General features: G+C 43.9%; 1 protein-coding gene across 2 annotated transcripts in view; it reads right to left on the reverse strand.

Moving 5' to 3' along the window:
* MYOF (myoferlin) overlaps positions 1-24,523 on the reverse strand; it is a 153,597-nt gene that overhangs the window by 98,921 nt on the left and 30,153 nt on the right. For both annotated transcript variants that reach the window (XM_042909322.1, XM_042909321.1), the window contains exons 4-5: positions 11,645-11,753; positions 8,222-8,309 (exon numbers count right to left, since the gene is read on the reverse strand). In XM_042909322.1, coding sequence (XP_042765256.1) covers positions 8,222-8,309; positions 11,645-11,753 — 197 coding nt within the window. The remainder of the gene's footprint in view (positions 1-8,221; positions 8,310-11,644; positions 11,754-24,523) is intronic.

Consider the following 24,523-nt stretch of genomic DNA (forward strand, 5'->3'; position numbering starts at 1 on the left):
CCTTCTCCCCTGTGTGTCCATGTATCTTCTCTTTTTGTAAGGGTACCCATCACTGGATTTAGGGCCCACCCCACCCCAGCATGACTTCCTCTTAGCTAATTACACCTGCGAAGATCCATTTCCAAATAAGGTTACCTTCTGAGGGTCCGTGTAGGAACTGGGCAGTGGGGACACTATTCAACTCATTCCAGAGGCCATTTTTTGTATCTTTCCAGTGCGTTCCATCTATTGCTCCAGTCCACAGTCTGCAGCCACACGGGCAGCCCCAATCTATGGACATCACCCCCTCCCGTCCTCCTTCATTGCGTTCACACCCTTTTCTCCTAATCTGAGCTGGAGTCTGTGATCTAACACTGCCATCTCTCTTCTCTGTGCTCCTCAACCCCTTCCCTTCTCTCATTTATTGTGCTCACCTGGTTCATTCAACCTCCCCTTGCTCCACGCCTTCACCCAGGGAGCTGCATATGGCTGAACACTCACCTTCCTGACTATTCCCACTTAAATGTCATGATCACACCCCCATAGTGGACTCGCAGGACTCCCTGGCCATCTATCATACTTCCAAGGCATCTATTCACAGTTTTCCTGGACCCTGGTCTGAGAAGGCCACTAATTAGCCAACAAGGTCAAATCACTTTACCTTTCTGAACTCCCACCTTTTTTGCACCTTGAAAGCTTCTAACACCCTCTCGTATCCTTCTCACTGCCAGCTCATGACCTTGCTTATTTCATGGACAAAAGAGGCAATCAGAAGAGAGTATCCTCATCGTCCCATGCCAAGGCAACCTTCCTACCCGCACCTGCTGTCTGCCTCCTCTCTTGCTACAATCATTGAACTGTCTGTGCTCCCAACCTGAGGTCAATCTTTCCACATGTGCACACACCTCCTCTCCTCCACCTACCCATGGATTTTGCTTCTGCAATTTCTGCCTCTGTATGTACTCCTCAGTCTTCTCCCTCTCAGCTGCATCATTCCCATCAAGATATAAATGTGCTGAAATACTGCCCACAATAAAAACAAACCAAAATCTGTCCTTGATTCCATAGCGCCCTCTATAGTTACTATTTTTCTGCTCTCCTTATCTGTCACTTTGGCAGTGAAAACCTCTACACAATTTCTTTATATGAACACCAACCATCCTGCCTCTCCAACAATTGCCATGCCACTCAGTCAAATCCTGCCAAGCTTTTGAGTGCAGCCAACACTGGCCTGTCTCCTTTCTGAATGTCAGTAACCCTCTATGTGACTCACCCTTGGTTATAAGTGAGCTTCAATGAACACTTAGGAATGGCTCTCCATTGCAATTCCAGCAGCTCAACAAAACACGTCTTCATAATTCCTGAGATGTAATATTGGCCTCTCTCCAGAAGCTCAGTTGCAATATTCCTGCCAACTGCCCCTGTGTGTCATCACTTGTGATAGTGACACTTCCCTGGAGGGCATCTGTTTGTCCACCCAGTGCTGAAGAGTTGGCAGCCCCCAGGGGACCTTAGGATACAGTCAAGTTTGCCTCCGGCATGCCCAATTGTGCCCTTCCCTAGCAGGGATCAGCTTCTCTCCCTCCACCAAGCTCCCATGCTATCCTACTCTAGCACTTACCCTTTCTGAGCGTAAGAGAATGAGCTATCAGTCACTCAGATGGCACCAGATATGCAAGCCAGCCTTTCCCTGCCATCGCTCTCATCCTGTTAGAGCTTCCCAATGAAGGCAATTCCTAGGAATGGCTGAAGAAGAGAGACACTTGCCCAGTCGCCACTGGTTTTCTCCTGGCCTGAAATACAGACCCTGTGCCCTGGCCAGCAGGCCTCCAAACACTGTTCCATGCCTCTCATCTTTCCACCTAGGCTCTAACTGGGCCACCATTCCATCTAATCTTCTCCCATTCCTTGATGAGAGTCCTTTCTGGAATATTTTATGCCTTTTCTTTTTCTTTCTTTCTTTTTTTTTTTTTTTTTTTTCGGTCACAGCAACTCTGCTTCTCTAGAGTCCTAGAATGCCAATCTCTGCCTGTGATATTAATTTTGCTTCTAATGACAAAATTTTGTTAAGTGGCACTTAACAAGTGCTTTGTTAAGGCAGAACTTAATTACCTTGGGCCAAAGGTCACTGCTAAGTCAGCACAAAGGGCTGGTATAATATCATCAGTGTAAGTTAAAAACGTACAAAGCAGAATGGGAGAGAGGACGTCTTTAAACATGAAAACATTTTGGAGATAACATGCTATTTAGCTGCGATGTTGAATAGTAACTTTTCTGGGTTTCTAACCCGAGAGGTTATATAAATACACATCTGCACTCAACCATAAGCACTTCATTACCCTCCACCCCGATTCTTGGGTAAATAGCACTATATGTGCACCACGAATTTTCTGGAATGGTTCTAATGCGTAGCCCAGAGCACAGGTGTCATGGAAGAACCTCTAACCATACAGTAATGCAAAGAGAGGCTTGCAGGGTAATCTTGGCAGCAACTGCTTGAATTAACTGACCTGTGATCCAGTCTAGGAAACGTTGCCCAAAAAGCTCCGGCTGCATCTGGGCAAGATACTGTTAACGAGGTAAAATGCTCAACTCTGGGACTTCTTACAGTGAGTTCCCAACTCTGCTCTCATCAGGATCTCCTGGAAGTTTCTACCAACTGCACAGATTGCAGGGGGTCCCCTCCAGACCAGCTAAATCACACTCTCTGGGAGTCGGTGACAGAAGTCTGCACATTTAAAGATCTCCCTTGATGATTTTCCCTGTGTCTAAAGTTTAAGAACCCCTTGTTTATTATGATCACTTTGGCTTTCTGAAATAACTTGGAAGAAAAATAGTCCTAATACAATCAGTTTGCTGGACAAAGTCAAATAGAGGCCAATCCTGGAAAGAGTGCCTCCAACAATCCTCTAGCAAACTGGTAATTTTCCAGTTCAGTTCTGACGAAGTCAGTCCCTTCTTCACCATGCTCCATGGATCCCCATGATGTGTCCCAGAACAAATGTCTCGGCTTGGCATTCCCAGCCCCTGGGAACACACTGCCTTTTGACTACATCTCTGAATGAATTTGTCCCTTTTGTCTATTCACTAGTATTCCCCCAAAATGCCCTTCTTGAAAGGAAACATTTAAACAATATCCATTGCCCATCCATCATTCACTTACTCAACCAACCAAGCATTTAGTGAGCAATCATGACTTAGTGGTAGGCGCTAAGAATACACAGTTGAAATCGATAGCTGAAAAAGTACTTTCTCTAAAAAAATTATGTTCCATGTAATAATTTGCTTAATCCTCTGTTGGGGAATTTATTCAGCTCTGACCTATACTTATTCATGTTTATATCTTACCTTTTTACTGAAATGCAAGCTCCTGGGTGGCAAACCATGACTTTATCACCTCTGTACGCCTCAGGTGTCAGTAAATGTTTTCTAAACTGGATTGAATTTATTTAATGTTTATTTATTTATTTTTGAGAGAGAGAGTATATGTCGGGAAGGGGCAGAGAAAGACAGACACACACACAGAATGTGAAGCAGGATCCAGGCTCCAAGCTGTGAGCACAGAGCCTGAGACAGGGCTTGAACACACGAACCGTGAGATCATGACCTGAGCCGAAGTCACAGTGCTTAGCTGACTGAGCCACCCAGGTGCCCCCAAACTGGACTGAATTTAATCTTAAGCACAGTCACTTTAGTATTTGTGGAAAAAAATAAATTCGAAGTGGCAATGCCTAATGATAAATGAGTTTTTGCCCTTCTGTTGTTGAACACAGCACAAATTTAACAGATGGCTCTTCAAAAATAGATGTGAGATTTTAAAAATAGTTCATTCCGGCAACAAGAATGTAGGCTCCATTCAAACTAACTGACATCTGATGAATCAAGTTGGGAAGGTAACAGATTTTTGGGAAGTCAAGCCTGAAGTCTGGGTCATCCCACCCCTCTGTCACAGGAACAGTCTTAGAGGTAGGTCAATGAAACAAATAACTTTGATACTACACACGTTCAGTCAAACCATCAATGCCCTGGGTCTGTAATCTTTGTCATCCTGATATAAGAGTTCCAGAAATGCATTCCTTAAAAACAAAACCCTTAGCTATACCACCAAAGACACGATCCAAAAAAGAAATAATTGATAAGCTGGACTTCATTAAAATTAAAAACTTCTGCTCTGCAAAAGACAATGTGAAGATAATAAGAAGACAAGCCACAGACTGGCAGAAAGTATTTGTAAAAGACACAATCGATAAAGGACAATTATCCTTTATATATACAAAATAAACAAGAATTCTTAAAGCTCAACAAGAAAAAAACAACTTGATTAAAAAATGGGCCAAAGACCTAAACAGACAGCTCACCAGAGATACAGATACACAGATAGCAGATAAGAATATGAAAAGAGGCTCCAAATCCGATGTCATCAGGAAATACAAGTTGAGACAATGAGATGCCACTACACACCTATTTAAATGGTCAAAATCCGGGACATTGCCAATACCAAATGCTGGCGAGGATGTGGAATGACAGAACTCTCATACGTTGCTGGTAGGAATGCAAAATGATGCAGTCACTTAAAAAAAATTTTTTTTTAACGTTTATTTATTTTTGAGACAGAGAGAGACAGAGCATGAATGGGGGAGGGTCAGAGAGAGGGAGACACAGAATCTGAAACAGGCTCCAGGCTCTGAGCTGTCAGCACAGAGCCCGACGCGGGGCTCGAACTCACAGACCGCGAGATCATGACCTGAGCTGAAGTCGGCCACTTAACCGACTGAGCCACCCAGGCGCCCCGATACAGTCACTTTATAAGACTGGGGGCTTCCTGCAAAGCTAAGCATACTCGTACCGTGTGATCCAGCAATCATGCTCCTTGGTCTTTACCCAAAGGAGTTGAAACTGTATGTCTACACAAACCCACACACGGATGTTTAGAGCAATTTTATTCATATTGCCAAACTTGGAAGCAACCAAGATGTTCTTCAGAAGGTGAACGGATAAATAAACCATGGTGTACCCAGACAATGAAGTGAGCTATCAGCCCATGAAAAGACATGGGGAATCATAAATGCATATTGCTAAGTGAAAGAAGCCAATCTGAAAAGTCTACATACTACGCGATTCCAGCTCAAGGACAATCTAGAAAAGGCAAAACTATGGAGACAATGAAAAGATCAGGGGTTACCAAAGGTTGGGCAGGTGGATGAATATGCAAAGCACAGAGGATTTTAGGGCACTGAAAATACTCTGTATGATATTATAATGATGAATGTATGTCATTATACACTTGTCCAAACCCATCAAATATACACCACCAAGAATGAACTCTAAGGGATACTATGGACTTTGGGTGACTATGATGTCACATATGTTCACTGTGAGCCACATAGGTTCTTCCTTTGTAAAACAAAATGTCATCATTCTGATGAGTGACATTGATGACGGGGAAGGCCATGTATGTGTGGGGCAGGGTGTGTATCTGAAATCTCTGTTATCTTCCTCTCAATATTGTGGTAAACCTAAAACTGCTCTAAAAGAAAACAAGTCCTTAACACACACACACACACACACACACACACACCTCCTATATCCAATTCCTGGGATCTGTGGTCAAATTAGTTTCTTCAATTTCCAGCGGTGAATCTTCCTGAAAATCTTCACTTTTGTGTTCTATCATTAGTGTTTCAAATTTCTTCTATGCAAGACTCACTATGTGGTTGGTAATCTTTACAAACGATATTGGTAATCATGAACAGTGTTTATTTCAGGAGGGTGGGAGTGTGGAAGATGTGCATTCTGTGTTTTATATTTTTGCAATGTTTACGTTTTTACAAATGGGTATTGCTTTCGTACTCAAAAAGAAGATCAACAAGTTCAAATCTTTTTTAAAATTTGTAAAGATCTATATAAATTAGAGGAAGCCGACCCATTACTTTTACATGGAATGGTAAAGTTTTTTAAAAGAGTTAATTAAAAGGAAGGGAAAAAAAATTCTGGGCCAGATGTTCTGTTTTGGTTATTAAAGTATGTGGCAGCAGAAGGTGTGGCTCTCTCACCATTATTTCTCTGCCTCATATTTCTTTGTCTTATCTTCCCCCCAAGACTGCAAGTTGTTGGGTTTTTTCTCCCTAGTGTCTTCCCTAGCACAGAGTTGTAGTGAATACTCAAAGATATCTTTGCTTAGTTGAATTGAATTGTCTTATTAAGACAAAAAAAGGTTTTCCCTTGAAACATCCAAATAATCCAAGATATTGAAAGATTTTCTTAAATGTTGAAGAAAAGATTCTTTCAGCGGGATTATGAAGCCATCATTCAGAATGTCACCCTTAAAACTGTTTTTTGTTTTTTGGGCTTTTTTAAGAAAGAAAGAAGGAGAGTGGGGTAGGGACAGAGGGCGAGAGAGAGAGAGAGAGAGAGAGAGAGAGAGAATCCCAAGCAGACTCCATGCTCATCACAGAGCCCAGTGCAGGGCTGGATCCCATGACCCTGGGATCATGATCTGAGCGGAAATCAAGAGTTGGACATTCAACTGACTGAGCCACCCAGGCACCCCAGAATGTCCCCCTTGACCCAACTTTGGTGAATAGTCATCTTATACAACAAAGATAGTACTTTCAGGGCAAAGAACCCTGTATGTTTTTTAAATAAAAAAGTTTCGTTTTGTCATCTCACCCTTGAAAATGAAACTGGCCTGCATACACTGCTCATTTCCTGGCCAGCACCTAGTAACACACCCTTTGTTTAAGATCCAAATGAAAGGAACTCAGGTTCTGGTTTATTTCCTATCTCTATCCAGCATGATCAGGGGTTCTATAGAACTTCTGAGGACGACCCTTGCCAACTGCCATGGCAGAGCCTGCTGGGAGCGAGCTTCCAAAGGGAATGGGTGGGCTGTCAGTCCGCAAACACTGCTGGAGCATTAGCGTTGCCAAGACAATCCAGGAGCTGAGGAGAAGGAACCTCAAGCAAAGGGAGCCTAGATGGCAAGGATTTTCTCCCCATTGGGTCTACAAGTTCAAGAGTTGGTGCTTTTCTCATTTTTAAGCAGCCTTGGCTCCAGGGAAATTGCATGGTTTCTGAGCTTGGTCTTACCTGGGTCTGTCTCAGGAGATGGGACCTCCCCCTACACTGTCAATAACTTGAGAAGTTGCTTATTCTCAGTCTTTCTGGTCCACTAGGACACAATCTTTTTCTTTTCCTTTGTTTAAAAGATATTTAAAAATAAACATTTAGTCATCCCAACATGACTTTGAGCCAAACCAGATCATTCTTTTCCAATAGCTCTGATTTTTAGAGGCAACAATCCAAACGTTCATACAGAGGGTGCCACCCAACTGAACTCATGACTACATATCACCAGGAGTTGTTTTTGTAAAAACACTAAATCATAAAACAATAAATCATAAGAAAAATCATAATAATAACAATAGCCACCATTAAGGTAGCATTCTAGGTACTGGGCGAAGTACTTTATATACTTTATCTCATTGAATCCTTGCCACAACTTTCTGATCTGAGTGCCACTGTCATCCCTACCTTACGGTAAAGAAAACTGAGATTCAGAGAGGCTAAGTGACTTACCCAAGGTTACACGGCAAATAAACAATAGACACAGAATCCAACTTAGGCCATTCTGACCCCAAAGCCCTTGTTCTTATTCATAATGTTACAGTTTCAGGATAAAAAGAGTTTTTTCTCTAAACTCCGGAGTCAATGTTTTTCTCTAAACTCCTCCGAAGGCAGGAGCCATGCCCTAAAGCATTTATCACCCAGCACTTCAGCTTCCAGCAATGGCTCCAGAAAGCCAGCAACCACTTTCTTTACTTAGTAACTACTAAGAAATGGAGTGCTGATCACACACTTAGGAGGTGAAGAAACACGAAGAGAGTAGAGGCCACTCATGTAGCTTTACCACCGGGGACATTCCAACCAGCGGTAGAAGGTACAAACGTGAAGCAAAGCCTTGCTTGGGACCTTCCACTAGAGTCTGTGTGTGCTGGACGGGCCCACTGCGAGGCTGGTCAGGCAGGGACTGTCTCACCCCTCTCCTCTCCCTTGAAGGGCATTTCACAAACAACTGTACTGTCCCAGTTTGGGGCAGCTCCACCTGCCTCACGGGGCCCTGTCTAGGTAGGCAGGGTGCTACCGACAGAATAATGACAAAGAAGGCTTTCTTGGAGACTCCCTGTGTGTCTTTAATAGATGGCCTCCGGCATAAGTTGGGACTTCAAAAGGGCCAGCTTACCTTCTATGACTGATGCACTGGTCCCACTGGGGTCATTTGGATGTGGAGCCGAAGGTGGAACATAGCCAATCACCAGGTCAATGGTGGCCTAGGTAGAAATAATTCATTGCAGACAGAATCAGTGCAGGGTAACAGACTCAAAGCAAACCAAATCAGCAGGAGCAAAAGTTCTGGATGAAATAGGCAGGGGGAAGGGAAGGTGAGAAGAGGAGAGAAAGGTCACACACGCTCCATTGTATCCTCCCTCATGTAAGCCAGGCAGGCAGGAAAGCCTGGGAAACAAATTACCTGTTACAGGTTGCCAAGTGTACCACTGCCAAGGGGCAACTCACAAACTGGAGCAAAGTTGTGACAAGCAAGCATGAACTTGAAATTAGCCTCCATCTGAGACTTGAGATGGCGTCCAGTCACAGAGGCTCATTTGAAACGGTTGAGTTATTTGTTTGCACACTGACCTCTTTATTCATTGCTGAAAATTATTGTTCTTTCTCTCTCTCTAAAAAGAACTTGAGCGCCTAACAAAAATTATATAACAATGTGATTCATAAAACAGGATAAAAGAGGGAATCGAGTCTGATTAAAGAGGAAACCAATATGCAAATCACGAAGTTCAAGATAATTACATCTTGCATAAAATGTGACTCCAAGATGGCTAGGAGCCAAGGCAAGAAGGAGGGCAGAAAATGTGGTGTAACTTTCATTATCGGAAAAGAAGAAACATACTAGTTCCTGATAGGAAATCAAGTTATTCCCATTTTGAAAATGAGATAAAATTCTCACCTTATTTTAGGGCGGAGTTTCCTATACTTACATATTTCATGAACCTACAAAATTTCAAACAAGTTTATGCTAGGGGGAGTCGACATAGGGGTGCTAGCCTAAGCCCACAACTGCTATCTACTATTATGAGAATTTCACAAAAGAAATGAATTTTAACAGCAAAAACGAGAAAGGACAAATCTCAGAATAAAAGGAGCCTTGCAAATAAGGATGGCTGGCACACACACACACACACACACACACCCAAGTTACCAGTTAAAACACAGACATAATATTCTACTGAAAATTATTCATCGTTTACCTGAAATTCAAATTGCAATGGGCATCCCATACTTTCAACTGCCACTTTTGCTACATGCGGCAAACTCCAGTGTGAGCGCATACACACGTGCACGTGTGCACACGCACACACACACACACACACACACACTATATTGTCCTTATTTTTTCTCATCTGTCTGCTCATCAGTGAATACTCCCTCATGGATCAGCACATTGTGTGGCCAACTTAGGAACCACAGATCTGGGAGACGCTGAACAGAACAATGAATGGGGCCCCGAACAACAGTTTCATGGCAAGTAAAGAATCGTGAGAGCAGCACCTCATGGCTACCCATGCTAAGGACCCAGGCCACAACCCGAAGGCCGAATGCAAGGAGCAAGAGGGGCTCAACTGCTAAACTTAAGTAAAGAATCAAACTTTCAAAACTTAGAAGAGGGCATCGATGGCTCAACTTCTGGATCAATGATTTTCCAATAACGTCAGGATTCCCAGAAGTGCTCCCTAACGGCGGGTAGGAACTACCAGACGATAGGACTTGAAGCCCCTCATCTGCCTCACTCCACTCAATCACCACGGCACTGCCATTTCAGGCTTCTACATGTGCTTTCTTCTGTGCTTAAGAAAACAAAACCCCGGGGCGCCTGGGTGGCTCAGTCGGTTGGGCGTCCGACTTTGGCTCAGGTCATGATCCCGCGGTCCATGAGTTCGAGCCCCATGTCAGGCTCTGTGCTGACAGCTCAGAGCCTGGAGCCTGTTTCAGATTCTGTGTCTCCCTCTCTCTCTGCTCCTCCCCCATTCATGCTCTGTCTCTCTCTGTCTCAAAAATGAATAAACGTTAAAAAAAAAATTAAAAAAAAAAAAGAAAACAAAACCCCAAACAGCCAGAAACATCACTGACTTGTACTATCTTTCCTAAGTATCATTTCTCTCAGCCAGGTTTTGGATAAATAGATGACAGCTGACATTCTGAATTTACGTTTTAGGATTAGAAAGATTGACAGCAAGCCCATAAGTTTTGGAGCCTAGACCAACCAAATCGATATTCTGAATGGGCTCTGAGAAGCCTCACCTATATATTCTTGCCAACAGGGATGGCCTATTTTGAAAATTTTTTAAATCTTTATTTATTTTTGAGAGAGACAGTGTGAGCAAGGGAGGGGCAGAGAGAGAGGGAGACACAGAATCAGAAGCAAGCTTCAGGCTCCAAGCTGTCAGCACAAAAGCCCAATGCGGGGCTCGAACTCACAAACCGTGAGATCATGCCTGAGCCAAAGTTAGACGCTTAACCGACTGAGCCACCCAGGTGCCCCTAAATTATTATTTTTTTAATGTTTATTTTTCAGAGAGAGAGAGACAGACAGAGCATGAGTGAGGGAGGGACAGAGAGAGAGGGAGACACAGAATCTGAAGCAGGCTCCAGGCTCTGAGCTGTCAGCACAGAGCCCAACGTGGGGCTTGAACTCACAAAAGCAAGTTCATGACCTGAGCCAAAGTTGGAGACTTAACTGATTGAGCCACCCAGGTGCCCCAGGGATGGCCTATTTTAGTATAAAATTATCTCCCTTTGTCCTAGCTCCCAAGCAAAATAAATTGATTGGAAAATGAAGGTGTTAGAGATTAATGGGATAAGCATGGTAGGTAGCTTTATGAGCACTTGTTAGCAAACGTGAAATCTGAGAGCTATGAGCCTTGAGTCCATTTGTTTCTTTTAAGTGTACTTGAGAAAGAGAATTCTGGACTCACATCAGACAATATCAATATGTACTCATTTAGAGGCTGTAATCAGAAAATAGCTAATATTCACATCTTGATGTTCCAAGGCAATATTAATGAAATACCTTCTACAGAGTGTTTCAAAGAGCGTCTGATACACAGAGCTATACTCACCACACAAATGTAAATAAATACTTGAGCAGATATGCACAGAGCTATACCAAGAGAGGGTGCCACCTAACTCTAGAGCATTCTGTCGAAGAAAGTCAAGTTTATCTAATCCACTAGTTCTGTGATTGCAAGTATAAACCTGTAAGTGTGTGTGTGTGTGTGTGTGTGTGTGTGTGGTGATCTAATATAATTTCATGCTTTTCTTTTCTTTTAATGCTTACTTATTCTGACAGAGCGAGTGAGGGAGGGGTGGAGAGGGGGACAGAGAGAATTCCAAGCAGGTTCCGCACTGTCAGTGCAGAGCCTGATGCGGGGCTTGATCCCACGAACCATGAGATCATGGCCTCAGCTGAAATCAAGAGGCAGACGCTTAATGGACTGAGCCACCCAGGCGTGCCTAATGTCACACTCTTCTTAATGAACTTTTGTTTACTTATCTCAGTTCAAAGCCATTCAATAAGACAGAAGGTGCTCACCCCAGTCTCTTGACCCCTTTCATTCAGCAGGGAGATGAGTTTGTATGGCAGAGATCTGTTCTGGTCGCCAATTAGGTCCTTCAGGGATACCGTGGCCGTGCCAATTAATCTGTGGGTGAAATGAGAAAGCACACAGTAACCTAAGTGAGGGACATGCTTCCATGCACTCAGCGGGCCTCCCGATTCCCTGCCTATTCATGTTATCATTAAAACCACTCACAATGAGATGAATTTGGGGGAATTTTGGCAGTAAACATCACTTTTCCACAACATGTAGTCATTTCGAGAGTCCAACTATGGTGTCTATGAAATCTGAAGTCATGAATGAGATGAGCAGTGAATGGTGACAGACAAAGATGGAATAACCCCCTCAGAATCCGAGAAGAGAGAAAAGTAGGACAAAATTCAGGCATTCCTCTGTAATGAAAATGTAAAAGGACCCATCACACATGGCCCACTGTAAAAATGCCCCCCCAAGGAGACCTTCTGCACTTGTCAATAGGTTGCCAGTTTACTGATGGGGCCAGCTTACTAACCTGCATAGTCTGGAGCAGAATTCAAAAGTTGGATATGCGCACGTCTTCCTCTTCCTGGACACTGAGGGATTCTGTTCAGCCTTTACTGCCTCCCCATCTACCTTGTAGTGCACATAACCTACTGGCACAGAAGTATGCATGTGTCCCTGCTCACCATGGTTAGGCCCCCTGAAAGCCAGGATTGCTCCCTTCTGTGCTCTAACCCCAGTGCTTGGAACATACTACACTTGTTCATAGATATTTACTAAATGAAGGAAAGAATAAATAAGTCGACATACATTAAAAATGAATATGCAAGACATTTTTTTTTATTTTGTTTTTAAGGGGCGCCTGGGTGGCTCAGTCAGTTGGGCGTCTGACTTCAGCTCAGGTCATGATCTCACAGTCTGTGAGTTCGAGCCCCATGTCGGGCTCTGTGCTGACAGCTCAGAGCCTGGAGCCTGCTTCAGATTCTGTGTCTCCCTCTCTCTCTGCTCCTCCCCTGCTCATGCTCTGTCTCTTTCTGTCTCAAAAATAAATAAAAACATTTTAAAAAATTAAAAAAAAATTTTTAAATGTTTTTTATTATTTATTTTTGATAAATAAAATAAAAACATTTAAAAAATTTTTTTTAAAATTATGTTTTCTATTATTTATTTTTAAGACAGAGAGAGACAGAGCATGAGCAGGGGAGGAGCAGAGAGAGAGGGAGACACAGAATCCGAAGCAGTTTCCAGGCTCTGAGCTGTCAGCAGAGCCTGATGCGGGGCTCAAACTCACGGACCGTGAGATCATGACCTGAGCTGAAGTCGGACACCCAACCGACTGAGCCACCCAGGCGCCCCTGAATCTGCAAAACATTTTTGTGGTTAGGGCACATGATCAACAAAGTTTATAAAACACGCATTCCCTGAGAGTTGGTGAATATAAAAATGTAACCTGTAGAATACAGTCTGTAAATTGGGAGTTATAGTGACAACGGGGCATGAGATTGGGGAACTGAAGAAGTTCCCTCTGAGAAATTCAATCAAAAAGCAAAGAAAGCCCAGGGGTGTGCTCTCAGTATGGATACTGAGAAAGGAAAAGAAAAACAAGAAGATTTTAAAAATGTTATTTACTTATACATAGCCTACATTTGCAGTGACTGATACTAATAAATGGCACCTATGACAGCATAAATATCATTCGCATGGAAATAGAAAACTAAGCATCAAGTCCTCAAAGTCATAGAAGAGATTCCTTACTTCAAAAAACCCAGAGTGTGGGGCACTTGGGTGGCTTGGTCAGTTGAGTGTCTGACTCTTGATTTTGGTTCAGGTCATGGTCTCATAGTCATGAGACCAAGCCCCACATCGAGCTCTGCAAACAACCCAGGTGAAGAAACCATAGTTGGGCATAAAACATAACTGGGCTTTTGGGAAAAAATAATAATCTGGAGAGTTCATCTTGTGCAGAAATATTTATTGTATTTTCACATGTAGTAGTTTCTTTAAAAATTAGGAGTGAAAATTGATGTCAACATGGAAATGCCATTTTTGAACTGACAAATATCCATGTTCTCCTTCTCCACTCAGACCCCAGAAATAGAACTAGATTGTAGATCTGGAGTCTGTCACCCAACTACATACATCCACTGACTCAACAATATGAATAAATGACTTCACTTTCTGTGAATAGACATATTGCACAAGACCAGGAAACTGCCATGGCACCTGGTTTCACCTGATTTACCCCATGGCATGAAGCACTGAGTATGGTTTCTTGGAAGAATACGCTTTCTTGGACAGAACACCGCAAAAGATGCTCAACAACCATGATGGGTTCTCATCTCTTCCAATACCACAAGTAGAGTTAGTTACTGGAAATGGAAACGAAAAATTCTGCCTCCAGAGGGTCAAGAGTAAACTTTTCAGCACTTTTAGGTCAATACAGAAATTAGGGCTCTCAGTCAACGCTGGAAATTGACAGAGCCTTTATAAAGTAATTTCTAGATAAGTATGTTCACTCACGAAGTTTGCTAGAATTTTTTTTTTTTTTTTGTACATGAGTATAAGTTTTCTCCTTACTTGGGTTTTAATTCCCCTGACATATTGAGGAAAAGAGTCTACACATGATTCCATCTCCACCAGAAGAAACAAGGAAACCTCCCACACAAGGTGAGGGCCCTGATAAAATCTCTTCCATATCTCCCTCAGCCCCACATAATATGAGCCTGACGAGAATTTTGTTCCAAGTTTTAAAAATAGCACAGTAAGCTGTGAGGTTGGCTAATTGAGTTTTTAAGGACAAAATGTGAAAACTCCAATTTTAAAAGTCATCTGACTGGTATTAAATGTCTAAATGAGGTACTCGCCTTGAAAGACATGGAAATACACTGGATTTTTTTTCTTACAGTTCCATGATTCATAACCTAACTGTATGATTAAAATAATAACATTGTGGGGTGCCTGGGTGGCTCAGTCGGTTAAGCGTCCGACTTCGGCTCAGGTCACGATCTCATAGTTCATGGGTTCGAGCCCCTCATCAGGCTCTGTGCTGACAGCTCAGAGCCTGGAGCCTGCTTCAGATTCTGTGTCTCCTTCTCTCTCTGCCCTTTCCGTGCTCCCACTCTGTCTCTCTCTCTCTCAAACATAAATAAACTTTAAAAAAATTTAAAAAAATAATAACATTGCACACTTGGACATGGACAGATTTGCTGTTGCTGAAACCAAGATGACCTGAAACTCTATCAGCAATAAATAATTCTTAGAAGAAAACAACGTGTAGCATGTCAGAACAATGTGGAAAGAGGGCTGGCCTGGGGTTGGACTAGAATTTATCGACCTTGGCACTACTGATATTTTGAACTGGACAGTTCTTTGTTTTGGGGGTCTGCCCTGTGCTTTGTCAGATGTTCAGCAGCATCCTTGGCCGCAACCCGCTGACAACTCTACACCTTGCCAATTGTGCCCAGGTGGGCAACATCACCCTAGGTTGAGAAGCATGGAATTAGATGATTTCTGTTCTTGCCCTAACTCGGTGTCCCAACTTCCCCCAAGCCTTGGCTAAGTCACTCAACTCTCTGAGCCCACTTCATCCATTATATTGGTAGACTGAAGTAAATCATTTCTCAGACCCTTCTCAGCTATTAAAGTCCTGCTAGGCTTGTACGTGTGATGTTGTCTACACATATCTATATAGGACACTATCTCATGTTAAATATTTATTCTCTCTTTGTTCATTGATTTAGGAAGAATATATCCTAAAGTATGTCCACGTTGGACAATCCGGAATAGTAGGCGAGGTCTCCTCCTTCCACCAATATGACCTACCATTTCACGGATCAAGCTTAAATTCACACAGAGTGTCAGGAGAAAGGTTAGGCCAATCACAGAAATGTGGAATAAGTGTACGACAGTAGGGAGTGGTGACTTGTGCTAACCAGAGGGAACAGGCTCACCTAGAACACAAATCCATCACTGGCCCTTCGTGGTCCTGAATGGTTTTACATCCTCCGTTGTGACTCAACCAATATCTGTGGCTTTCCTTCCCCCCCACCCCCCAGAGGCTTTGAGAGGGTGGTAACAGATAACAGACCAGGAATGGACTAAAATAAAAGCAGCCAATTATAAACTCAAACTTCAATTCCTTCTTTCAGAAACCCTTAGTCCCATTTCTTAAATCTGCTTTTTCATCATACAATTCTGATGCTTGTGTGTGTGTGTGTGAGGGAGGTGGTTTAAAAGAAAACTTCGCTTTCTTTTTTCTGAAGTAAAGATAGTGTGTTTAGATGAAAGCCTGGAAAGATGTTAGTCCCCCAAAATATTTTTAACAGCTAGGTTGTGTTGAAGAAAAATGCAGTTACAACTTCTAACACCTTTCCCCGTAAGTTGGAGAAAGCGCCCCCTATGGGCAAGTCTGAGCTCCGCAGGTCTCCGAGGGCCCCCGGCAGCCTGTCGTGGGCTGTTTTCTGTGACGTTGCCTGGATACAGAATACCATGAGAGGCTAGGAAATGATGGCCCAGCCTCCTACACAGAGGACAAGAACAGTGTAGTCAGGCCAGTTTCCTTTAAAGGAGGTGACACTAAGCCAAGAACCCTTTTTCTTTCATATTACTAATGCTATAAATATGCTAACATGTTACAGTGTGACAGTAATGTGGACACTTTGCCCTGGATTTTCATGGAAAAATAAGAGTCTCCTGATGGACTCCACCCAACACTAAAACAGATGGACCATGTCTCAAAAGGAAGCTTTACAGTGAAAAGAATCTCAAGGTCCTTCAGCTCTCCAGCTTTATTTGCAGAATTAATAAACTGCAGATGTATTCTGAGGGGAAGAAAAAGCCAGTCCTGCTCTAATCCCTTACAGTTCTTGAAGGTCTAGTGGTTTTGAGTTGGGTCTCCATGCGACATGGAACTAGTTCTAAGCAGCGGAACTGTAAACTAGTCAACTTAGTCATGGGAGGGCTAGTTAAGAACTTCTTTAACTTGTTAAGACAGAGTCTAGCATGTTTAAAAAAGAGAAATGGGAAATGTTCTCCCTGTTAGCACAGACACAAACCTTAACAGCCACATGCCACTGTGGTGAGTAAGGGCTTTGCTGGCTGAGTTCTTAATCATGGGAGCTCGCATATATCAAGTTGTTCTGTGCAGCAGGGGCACAGCCCACACGGATTACTGGAGGAGGGTTTACTGGAAATTCCTTCATGAAGGAAAGGAAAAATACATTGGACTCTGGAAAGTAAATCACATGTTGTACTGTTTCTGCCCCTACAGACTGCAGCACATCTCACTTCCCCTCCTCAGGGAGGGAATAACAATCCCCAGCTGGGCTGAGCACAAACACTTCTCCAAGCTGCTCCCCAGTCCCTTGTAGAAAGGGCCAGACCTGCCCACCCTTTGAAGCACTGGGCTCTCGGCCAGCTGAGCCTTGTCATTTCTACCAGGTCTGTGTGGCCTTGGTTCCTTGGCTGGGCAGCATCACCCATCCCCACACTTCTCCTTCCCCCAGGACCAGTATCCGGCAAGCTCTTTCCTGGCTCCACCCCCACCCCCACCCCCAGCTAAACCCAAAGGTGGGAGAGCCAGGCCTACACTTTCCTTATGACCAGATTTGGCGGGGAGGGGGCGAGGGGAGGAGCTGGGGCAGCCATGACAGCAAATCCTATCCCAGGAAGCCCTGTGTAAGCAAAAACTCCCTCAAAGGACACAATCTGGGTCTCCCATCCACTTCACCAGTGGGGAACCTTCCTGAGTCTCCCAACTGGCCCACGCTGGCCCTTTGGATTAGCTCATAAACTGTTTCTGAGATTGTATTTCCCCAGACCTCCCTGCAGCAGAATCGCTAGGGCAGTTACAGATTCCCAGGACCCTGAGTCACACTTTTTCTTTAGTTAATTCTTATACCCAGGAAGTCTGAGAAACAATGGCCTAAAGAAGTGATTCTCAGTGGCAGCAGGGCAAAAGTAGAGGGATGGGGGGGCGGGGGGGGGGAGGGGGGAGGTAGGAAAGACAGCTGGCAAAGCTAGATTTGGAGACAGGGAGACATGTGCAGTTTTTAAAAGCACATTCAATATGATAACACGGTTCACATTTGAGAAATGAGCATAGAAATCCAATTATTTAATAGAACAAAGTAGTAAGCAAAACTCAACTAAAACCACTCGGCAAGCCTCGTTATCTGTATCTTTCCTGTGACCTCTCCTCCTTACTCGGCACCAAGATTGTCAGAGAGCCTTGGGGCCTTTGTCCGGTTCATCAAATGTGGAAACACTGGCCCAAACTGTGGTTCCCAAATTTGGCTGTGTACCAGCCCCTCTAGGGTAAGGCAGTGCTCTGTACTTCTAGCAAACTCCATTCCTGGGTTTCAGAATCACTCACCTAGTCTAGAGGCTGTGGCAGGTTTGGCAGGATTCAGGGCCAGCAACAACTCCCTTTTTTCCAGTCCCTCCCAACCCCACTGCCCTGAGGCCGATGGCGTCACTTTAACAAGGGAAGGAGCTGAGTAGAAGCCCAGGCCTCTGCACCTAGGTGCAGGTGAGGCACCTAGGCCAGAGTCAGTCACCCTGTGGCTACAAGGAGCAGGCAAACTAGCCTAATGCCTGACATGCAGGCAATGCTCAATAATTATTTCTAGAATAAGTGACTATAACCTGTAACCTGACCAATTCTCCTGTTCATTCAGTCCTCAAGGGTCTGAATCTGTGGTTGTCTGCTTGTACAGTTTAGGGCAACTCCCAGGCTCTGGCTCTGTCCCTGGTCCATTGGAATCAAGGTAGTAGTTTTCTGTTACTCATTCATTCATTCTTTCATTCATTCATCAAGAACTTGGACCTAACAAGGAAAGGGAGACAGAATAACAGTGATTAAGAATTTGGAGCTAGGCAAGGCTGACTAATTTCGGACTCATCCTTGTACTAGAGGCCAGGTACAGGTTGTTTTACTTCTCTGAGCCTCAGTTTCCTCATCTGTAAAATGGGGATTATGACAGCTACTACCTAACAGTATTGTAAGGATCAAAAGGATGATGTGATAAGTGCTTAACAGTTACTTTTTATTATTTCAGACACTACTCTAGAAAAAGGAATCAAAAGAAAGCATGTGACCCCAGGCCAGTACTGGCAGGGAAAGCTGGTCTGAACTCATGCACAGTCTAAATCACAGGAAGGTGGGATATCTATGCAAGGATATGGGTAGGTACCCACTTCCATTTCTGTGCAATCAATTGTGCAAAGTTCTTAAAACCAGTCCTTTCTCTTACGTACATGAAACAACTCCCTCCCCAACGTCAATGCTGTATATACCAAAAGTCTGCTTGGAAAATCATTTTTTATTTTCAGGGTTAGACCAGAAGCAAACTTCAGCTATAGCTGAATTCTCATAAAATCCAATTAGTGGAAACTGAATAAAGGTTTTAAAGGTCTCATAAAATATTTCATTATAAAATTTTTTTGAATGTTCATTTATTTTTGAGACAGACAGAGACAGAGCTTGAGCGGGAGAGGGGCAGAGAGAGAGAGGGAGACACAGAATCCGCAGCAGGCTCCAGGCTCTGAGCTGTCAGCACAGAACCTGATGTGGGGCTCGAACCCACGAGCTGTGAGATCATGACCTGAGCTGAAGTTGGACGCTCAACCCACTGAGCCACCCAGGCGCCCCCATACTTTTAATACTTTTATGTCTCCTAGTGACAAGACTTCCTGCTGACATTGCCACATGTAATCATGGCCATGGGATTTGTTGAAGTGGCCCAGCTGTGGTTGGTCAGGAGGGATGGACAGCCCACGGGTTGAGGCAGGCTTTCTTTCCTTTTTTTTGTTTTTTAAAGTTTATTTATTTTGAGAGAGAGAGAGAGAGAGAGAGAGAGAGAGAATGCAAAGGAGCAAGCAGGGGAGGGGCAGAGAGAGAGAGGGAGAGAGAGAGAGAATCCCAAGCAGGCTCCATGCTGTCAGCACAGAGCCCTTGTGTTCCATCACACAGTGAGATCATGACCTGAGGCAAAATCAAGAGTGAGTCAGATGCTTAACCTTAACCGACTGAGCCACCCAGGTGCCCCAAGGCTTTCTGATTGGAGTAGCTTCTCAGGCTGTGTAGATATCTAAACCAGAGGCCAGTGTTACTGTGGAACAGGATTCTCAGTTCAGTTCTTTTTAGTTCCATATTTTCAGTGGTGTGGCAAAAGTATGAAAAGATCACAATTGGTTTGGGCTGGCTGGGTCTGGGTATTGGAAAAGCTGAACCCCAGCGTTTTGGGGAGGCCAGTGAAGTAGGTGCCACAGTCCTGCTGATGTCTGTCAACATCTCATGAGTAAGTAAAGGTGGGCCAAAGCTTTGGAGAAAGACGCCCAGAGAGACTGAAAGAGAAAGGCATTTCATAATGACAAGAGCTATAATTATCTTCTAATTGCACTTGGAGGACCATCTCTTAGGAGAGGAAGCTTTACAACTTGTAAGTCATTTGCAAGGTTATTGGACTACCTTCAGCGATGTATCAATTAATGTATTCATCTGACAAATAATTGCTAATGCTTATGTGTGTCCGACACTGCTCCGGGCACTGGGAGTACTCCATGCCTTTCATGGGGCTTACATCTGAGTGGACGGAATGTGCAGTGTATCAGATGGTGTTTAGTGTGATGAAGAAGACTGAAGGGGAAGAGAGGAGAAAATGACAAGATGAGAGAGAGAGGCAGAGTGTGTGTGTATGTGTACGTGTGTATAAATATTTGTGTGCTGGTTTAGGTAGGGTTTTTGTTTAAAGGTTTGTTTTCGGGTCTGTTTTATAATGAAATATCTTAGGGGCGGCTGGGTGGCTCAGTCAGTTGGGCGTCCGACTTCGGCTCAGGTCATGATCTCACCGTCCGTGGGTTTGAGCCCCGCATCGGACTCTGTGCTGACAGCTTGGAGCCTGGAGCCTGCTTTGGTTTCTGTGTCTCCCTCTCTCTCTGCCCCTAACCCACTCGCATTCTGTCTCTGTCTCTCTCAAAAATAAATAAACATTAAAAAAAATTTTTTTAAGTATTAAAAGTATGAGGACAAGGTCTCTTGTATATGAGGGAATGAAAATTTCTCATAAGCCTTACCATACTGCTTCACCATATTAATTTCATTCCAAACTACAGTATCTGTTTTTATTAATAAAAAACAAAAACAAAAAACAAAACAAAAAAAACACCCCACAAACCTTTGTTCAGGGAGTTTGTATATTTCACAATCCAAACTTGTCTTTTTTTTTTTTTTCTAAATTCTGTAGCCCCTACTACCACTCTGTGTGTGTGTGTGTGTGTGTGTGTGTGTAGCTCCAGACTCCCACATGCACCTCCCCAACTCTGGGAGACAACTGGGACTTGCCTCACTTCTCTCTCCCTGAACTGCAGCCTGGAATGCTCTCCAGGCATTAAGTTGGGCACTCAACGGGCTCATTTCATTTATGTCCTCTTTCTTGGGGTCATTATCCAGTCCAGTATCTGAAACCATGGTTACATATGTTTTATCTATTTTTTTGGTGTATCAGGTGAGTATGTAGATCTGGTCCCTGTTATGTTATCTTAGCACGAGCAGAACTTCCAAACTATGGTCACTTTAAGGATAAGACTTCTGAGGCCCAGAGGGGTTAAGTCACTTGGCCGAGGTCATCAGTACTCACCAGTAGAGCGGAGTCTCAAAGCAGCCTCTGTCTGGCTCCCAAATCTCAGCTTTTATGCACTATGAGTTGCTACCTTCCTGTGAATTCAGGAGTAAGCTCCACGTCTCTCTACAAAAAGGCATGAGCTTTGGGACTGGCGTTTGTTTCCCTTGTGACTTGATCCCTTTGTGTTCTGACTCCTTTGCAGCTTAAACCCAAGTTGGAACCAGAGAGCTGTACAGAGAGCTGGGTTGGACAGATTCCACATCAATGGCTCGTTACTAGTGGGCTAACTGTCCAATGCAAGGTGCTTTAGATACTATTCGTGTATTAGTATCGTGAACTTACTTGCTCATTCATCCAACAAACACTTACTGAGAGCTTATTATGTGCTAGGCACTATGCTAAGCGCTGGTGTTACAGTGGTGAACCAGACAGGTGTGGAGCTTACTGTCTAGTAGGGGAAGGCCGCGTGAATAACAAAACAGATATGGACGTGTCAGATGGTGGTGAGCGCTGAGCTAGGCAAAGCAGGAATGCGGGCCAGCACATATTTTTGAGTACTTATCTAAAACCCAACATAAATGTCCACACACCCAGCTGGGCTCCCTCCACCATTCCCACACCCACACAAGCTTGCTAGTAAGCAGGGCTCTGAGGAAATGAAGCAGGGCAGTGAGATGGAAAGCAACGGTAGGCGCTGCTCTAGATTGGAGGGTCTGAGATGCTGAGGCCGAATGACAAGATTTCACATCTACTGCAGTTAGAAGGAAAGAGTATTCCATGCAGAGTGAACAGCAAATTCAAAAGCCTGAAATGGTAACTCTTTTTCCTCCTTGGCATGCGTGCATGTGCACACACATACAACACACACACGCATACACACACACACACACCTGAAAACCTGTAAACACCTTTCATTCCTACATTTCCAGGCTCCTGAAGCCGATTCTTCTTTAGGAACTCAGGTGAAGCAACAGCAGGGCCAGGATGCCAAGGGATCAGGGTCCCAGCCTCAAATCTCATCTCCACCACTCAAGGTTACTGTGAAGAGCACATGAGATGAGATATGCTCTCCAAATTTCTCGTGTCCGCTGTAGAACATGAGCATCAGTGACTTACTATTCAATAGTATAAAATTGCCTGCTTAAAAGTGTTACATAGGGAGGGACTGCCAATACTCTGGTAATGACTGTCCTTCATTTTTTTTTTTTTTTTTTTTTGCAAAATTAGAAAGAAAAATTACTTCCATTCTGGACAAAAGTTAATCAATAATTGCATCCACATTTTGGTTCCTGCAGGTGGTTCACGGTTTTCAGTATAATGTGAAAGTCCAGAACACAGGCCTGGACATAAATGCTCACTCTGACACATGACTGCTGTGTGACCTTGAGCAGATTACCAAGCCTCTCTGGGGAAAAAGAGGGTGTCTGTGAGGATTAAGTAGCATAGTGCACTCAAAGGGCTTGGCATAGCCCTTGGCACTCCCTAAGATTTCACTAAGCTACAGCGGTATTGGCTGTCTGCAGAGGGAACTCCAATTTTTCAGCGGCTGGGAAAATCCTTCCACTCTGACATTTCGGCTAAAAATAATTTCATTTCCATCACGTGATCAAGAGGCATTTCTGGCTCTTCTCTCACCCTCATTCAGCCTGGATGGCTGGCTGGATGACTATGGAGGGGGGGGGGGGCGGGGGGAAGAACAGAGTCTGCACTGAACAGCCCAGCCGGCTCCCAGTGCCTGAGGAGGGATGTTGCTGACGCACCGGTGCTATGCTTGCATGACCTGGACCCTGCAGTCCGCTGTGGGTGTGGGCACGGGTGCACAGGCAAACCTAGGCAGTCCAGCGCTGTTTGTTTCCAGGCCCCAGGCAGCAGATGCAAAGTGAGAGCCCTGTTTGCACAACCCGTTTCCATGGCAACAGGAATGTCAACAGGCAAGGGATTCCTTAAGCTGGTAGAAAAATCCTCTGCCCCCACCCTGCACATCCAAGGGAAAGAAAGTTCCCACACTGAGCAGTGAGCAGATCCCTGAAGGCCAAATTTTTAGAAAAAAGCCAAGAAAAAAATCTGGGACCAAAGTACACAAATAGTTTGGACAAACATACAGCTTATTCCCAGATGGGTTTAATTTTTTTTTTTTTCTCCAGTGTACTTACGGGCAAATTTGACCAAGGTGTATGCATTGTTTAGTTGGTGACAGCAAGGTCAAAGTTCACAATTCCTGGCTGATGGTGGAGAAGCATGAACTTAGCACAGTAAGCTAAGTAAGCATTATCATTCCCACTGTTCATTCCAAAGCAGACTCGGGGTCGGCTTTCACTGGAGGATGGTCAACAACTATGCAGCGAAATTTGTAGGACACACAACTAATCTCCCAATTAAAAAGACCTTCCCGGCAATTCCTATCAAAATAACACAAGCATTCTTCACAGAGCTAGAACAAACAATCCTAAAATTTGTATGGAATCAGAAAAGACCCTGAATAGCCAAAGCAATCTCGAAAAAGAAAACCAAAGCTGGAGGCATCACAATTCCAGACTTCAAGCTGTATTACAAAGCTGTAATCATCAAGACAGTATGGTACTGGCACAAAAACAGACACTCAGATCAGTCCAAGTAGTAGGACCAGAACCTGCAAAGTATATTTATGTAGCTTAAAAAAAAAATGCATCAGTCATAAGGGGCATTGGTCAGCAACTGAACACGAAAAAAAGGATCTCATCAAAGGTGAACATGTATAGTACCTATCAAAGCACTGTCCAGGGGGTAAATGTCTGTCCAGGATCTCTTAGCCTGACACCATTAAGTAGAAGACTCCAGTCATTAGGGTGACTATCTAATTTACCATCCAAACCAAGTCACTGTTGACAGCAAAAGAGGTGTTATTAACCCTTGTGCTAGGACAATAAACCAGGACTGTTCCAAGCAAGTCAGGACATAAGGTCACTGCACTTCAACTAATTCTTTCTGGTTTATGCCTCTCATTACAGCCTTCTACTTATACCAAATGTGCTTAAGGCTAAGGTATTCATTTTTATTATTTTTTAAATTTTATTTTATTTTAAGTTTATTTTGAGAGAGAGATTGAGTGCATGGGAGCGAGTGCGAGTAGGGGAGGGGCAGAGAGACAGAGAGAGGGAGAGAGAGAATCCCAAGCAGGCTCCATGCCGTCAGCACAGAGCCTAATGCAGGGCTCAATCCCACAAACCATGAGATAATGACCTGAGCCAAAACTAAAAGTTGGACACTTAGCCG

The sequence above is a fragment of the Panthera leo genome, chromosome D2 (assembly GCF_018350215.1).
Source record: "Panthera leo isolate Ple1 chromosome D2, P.leo_Ple1_pat1.1, whole genome shotgun sequence".
In the NCBI taxonomy this organism is placed as follows: domain Eukaryota; kingdom Metazoa; phylum Chordata; class Mammalia; order Carnivora; family Felidae; genus Panthera; species Panthera leo.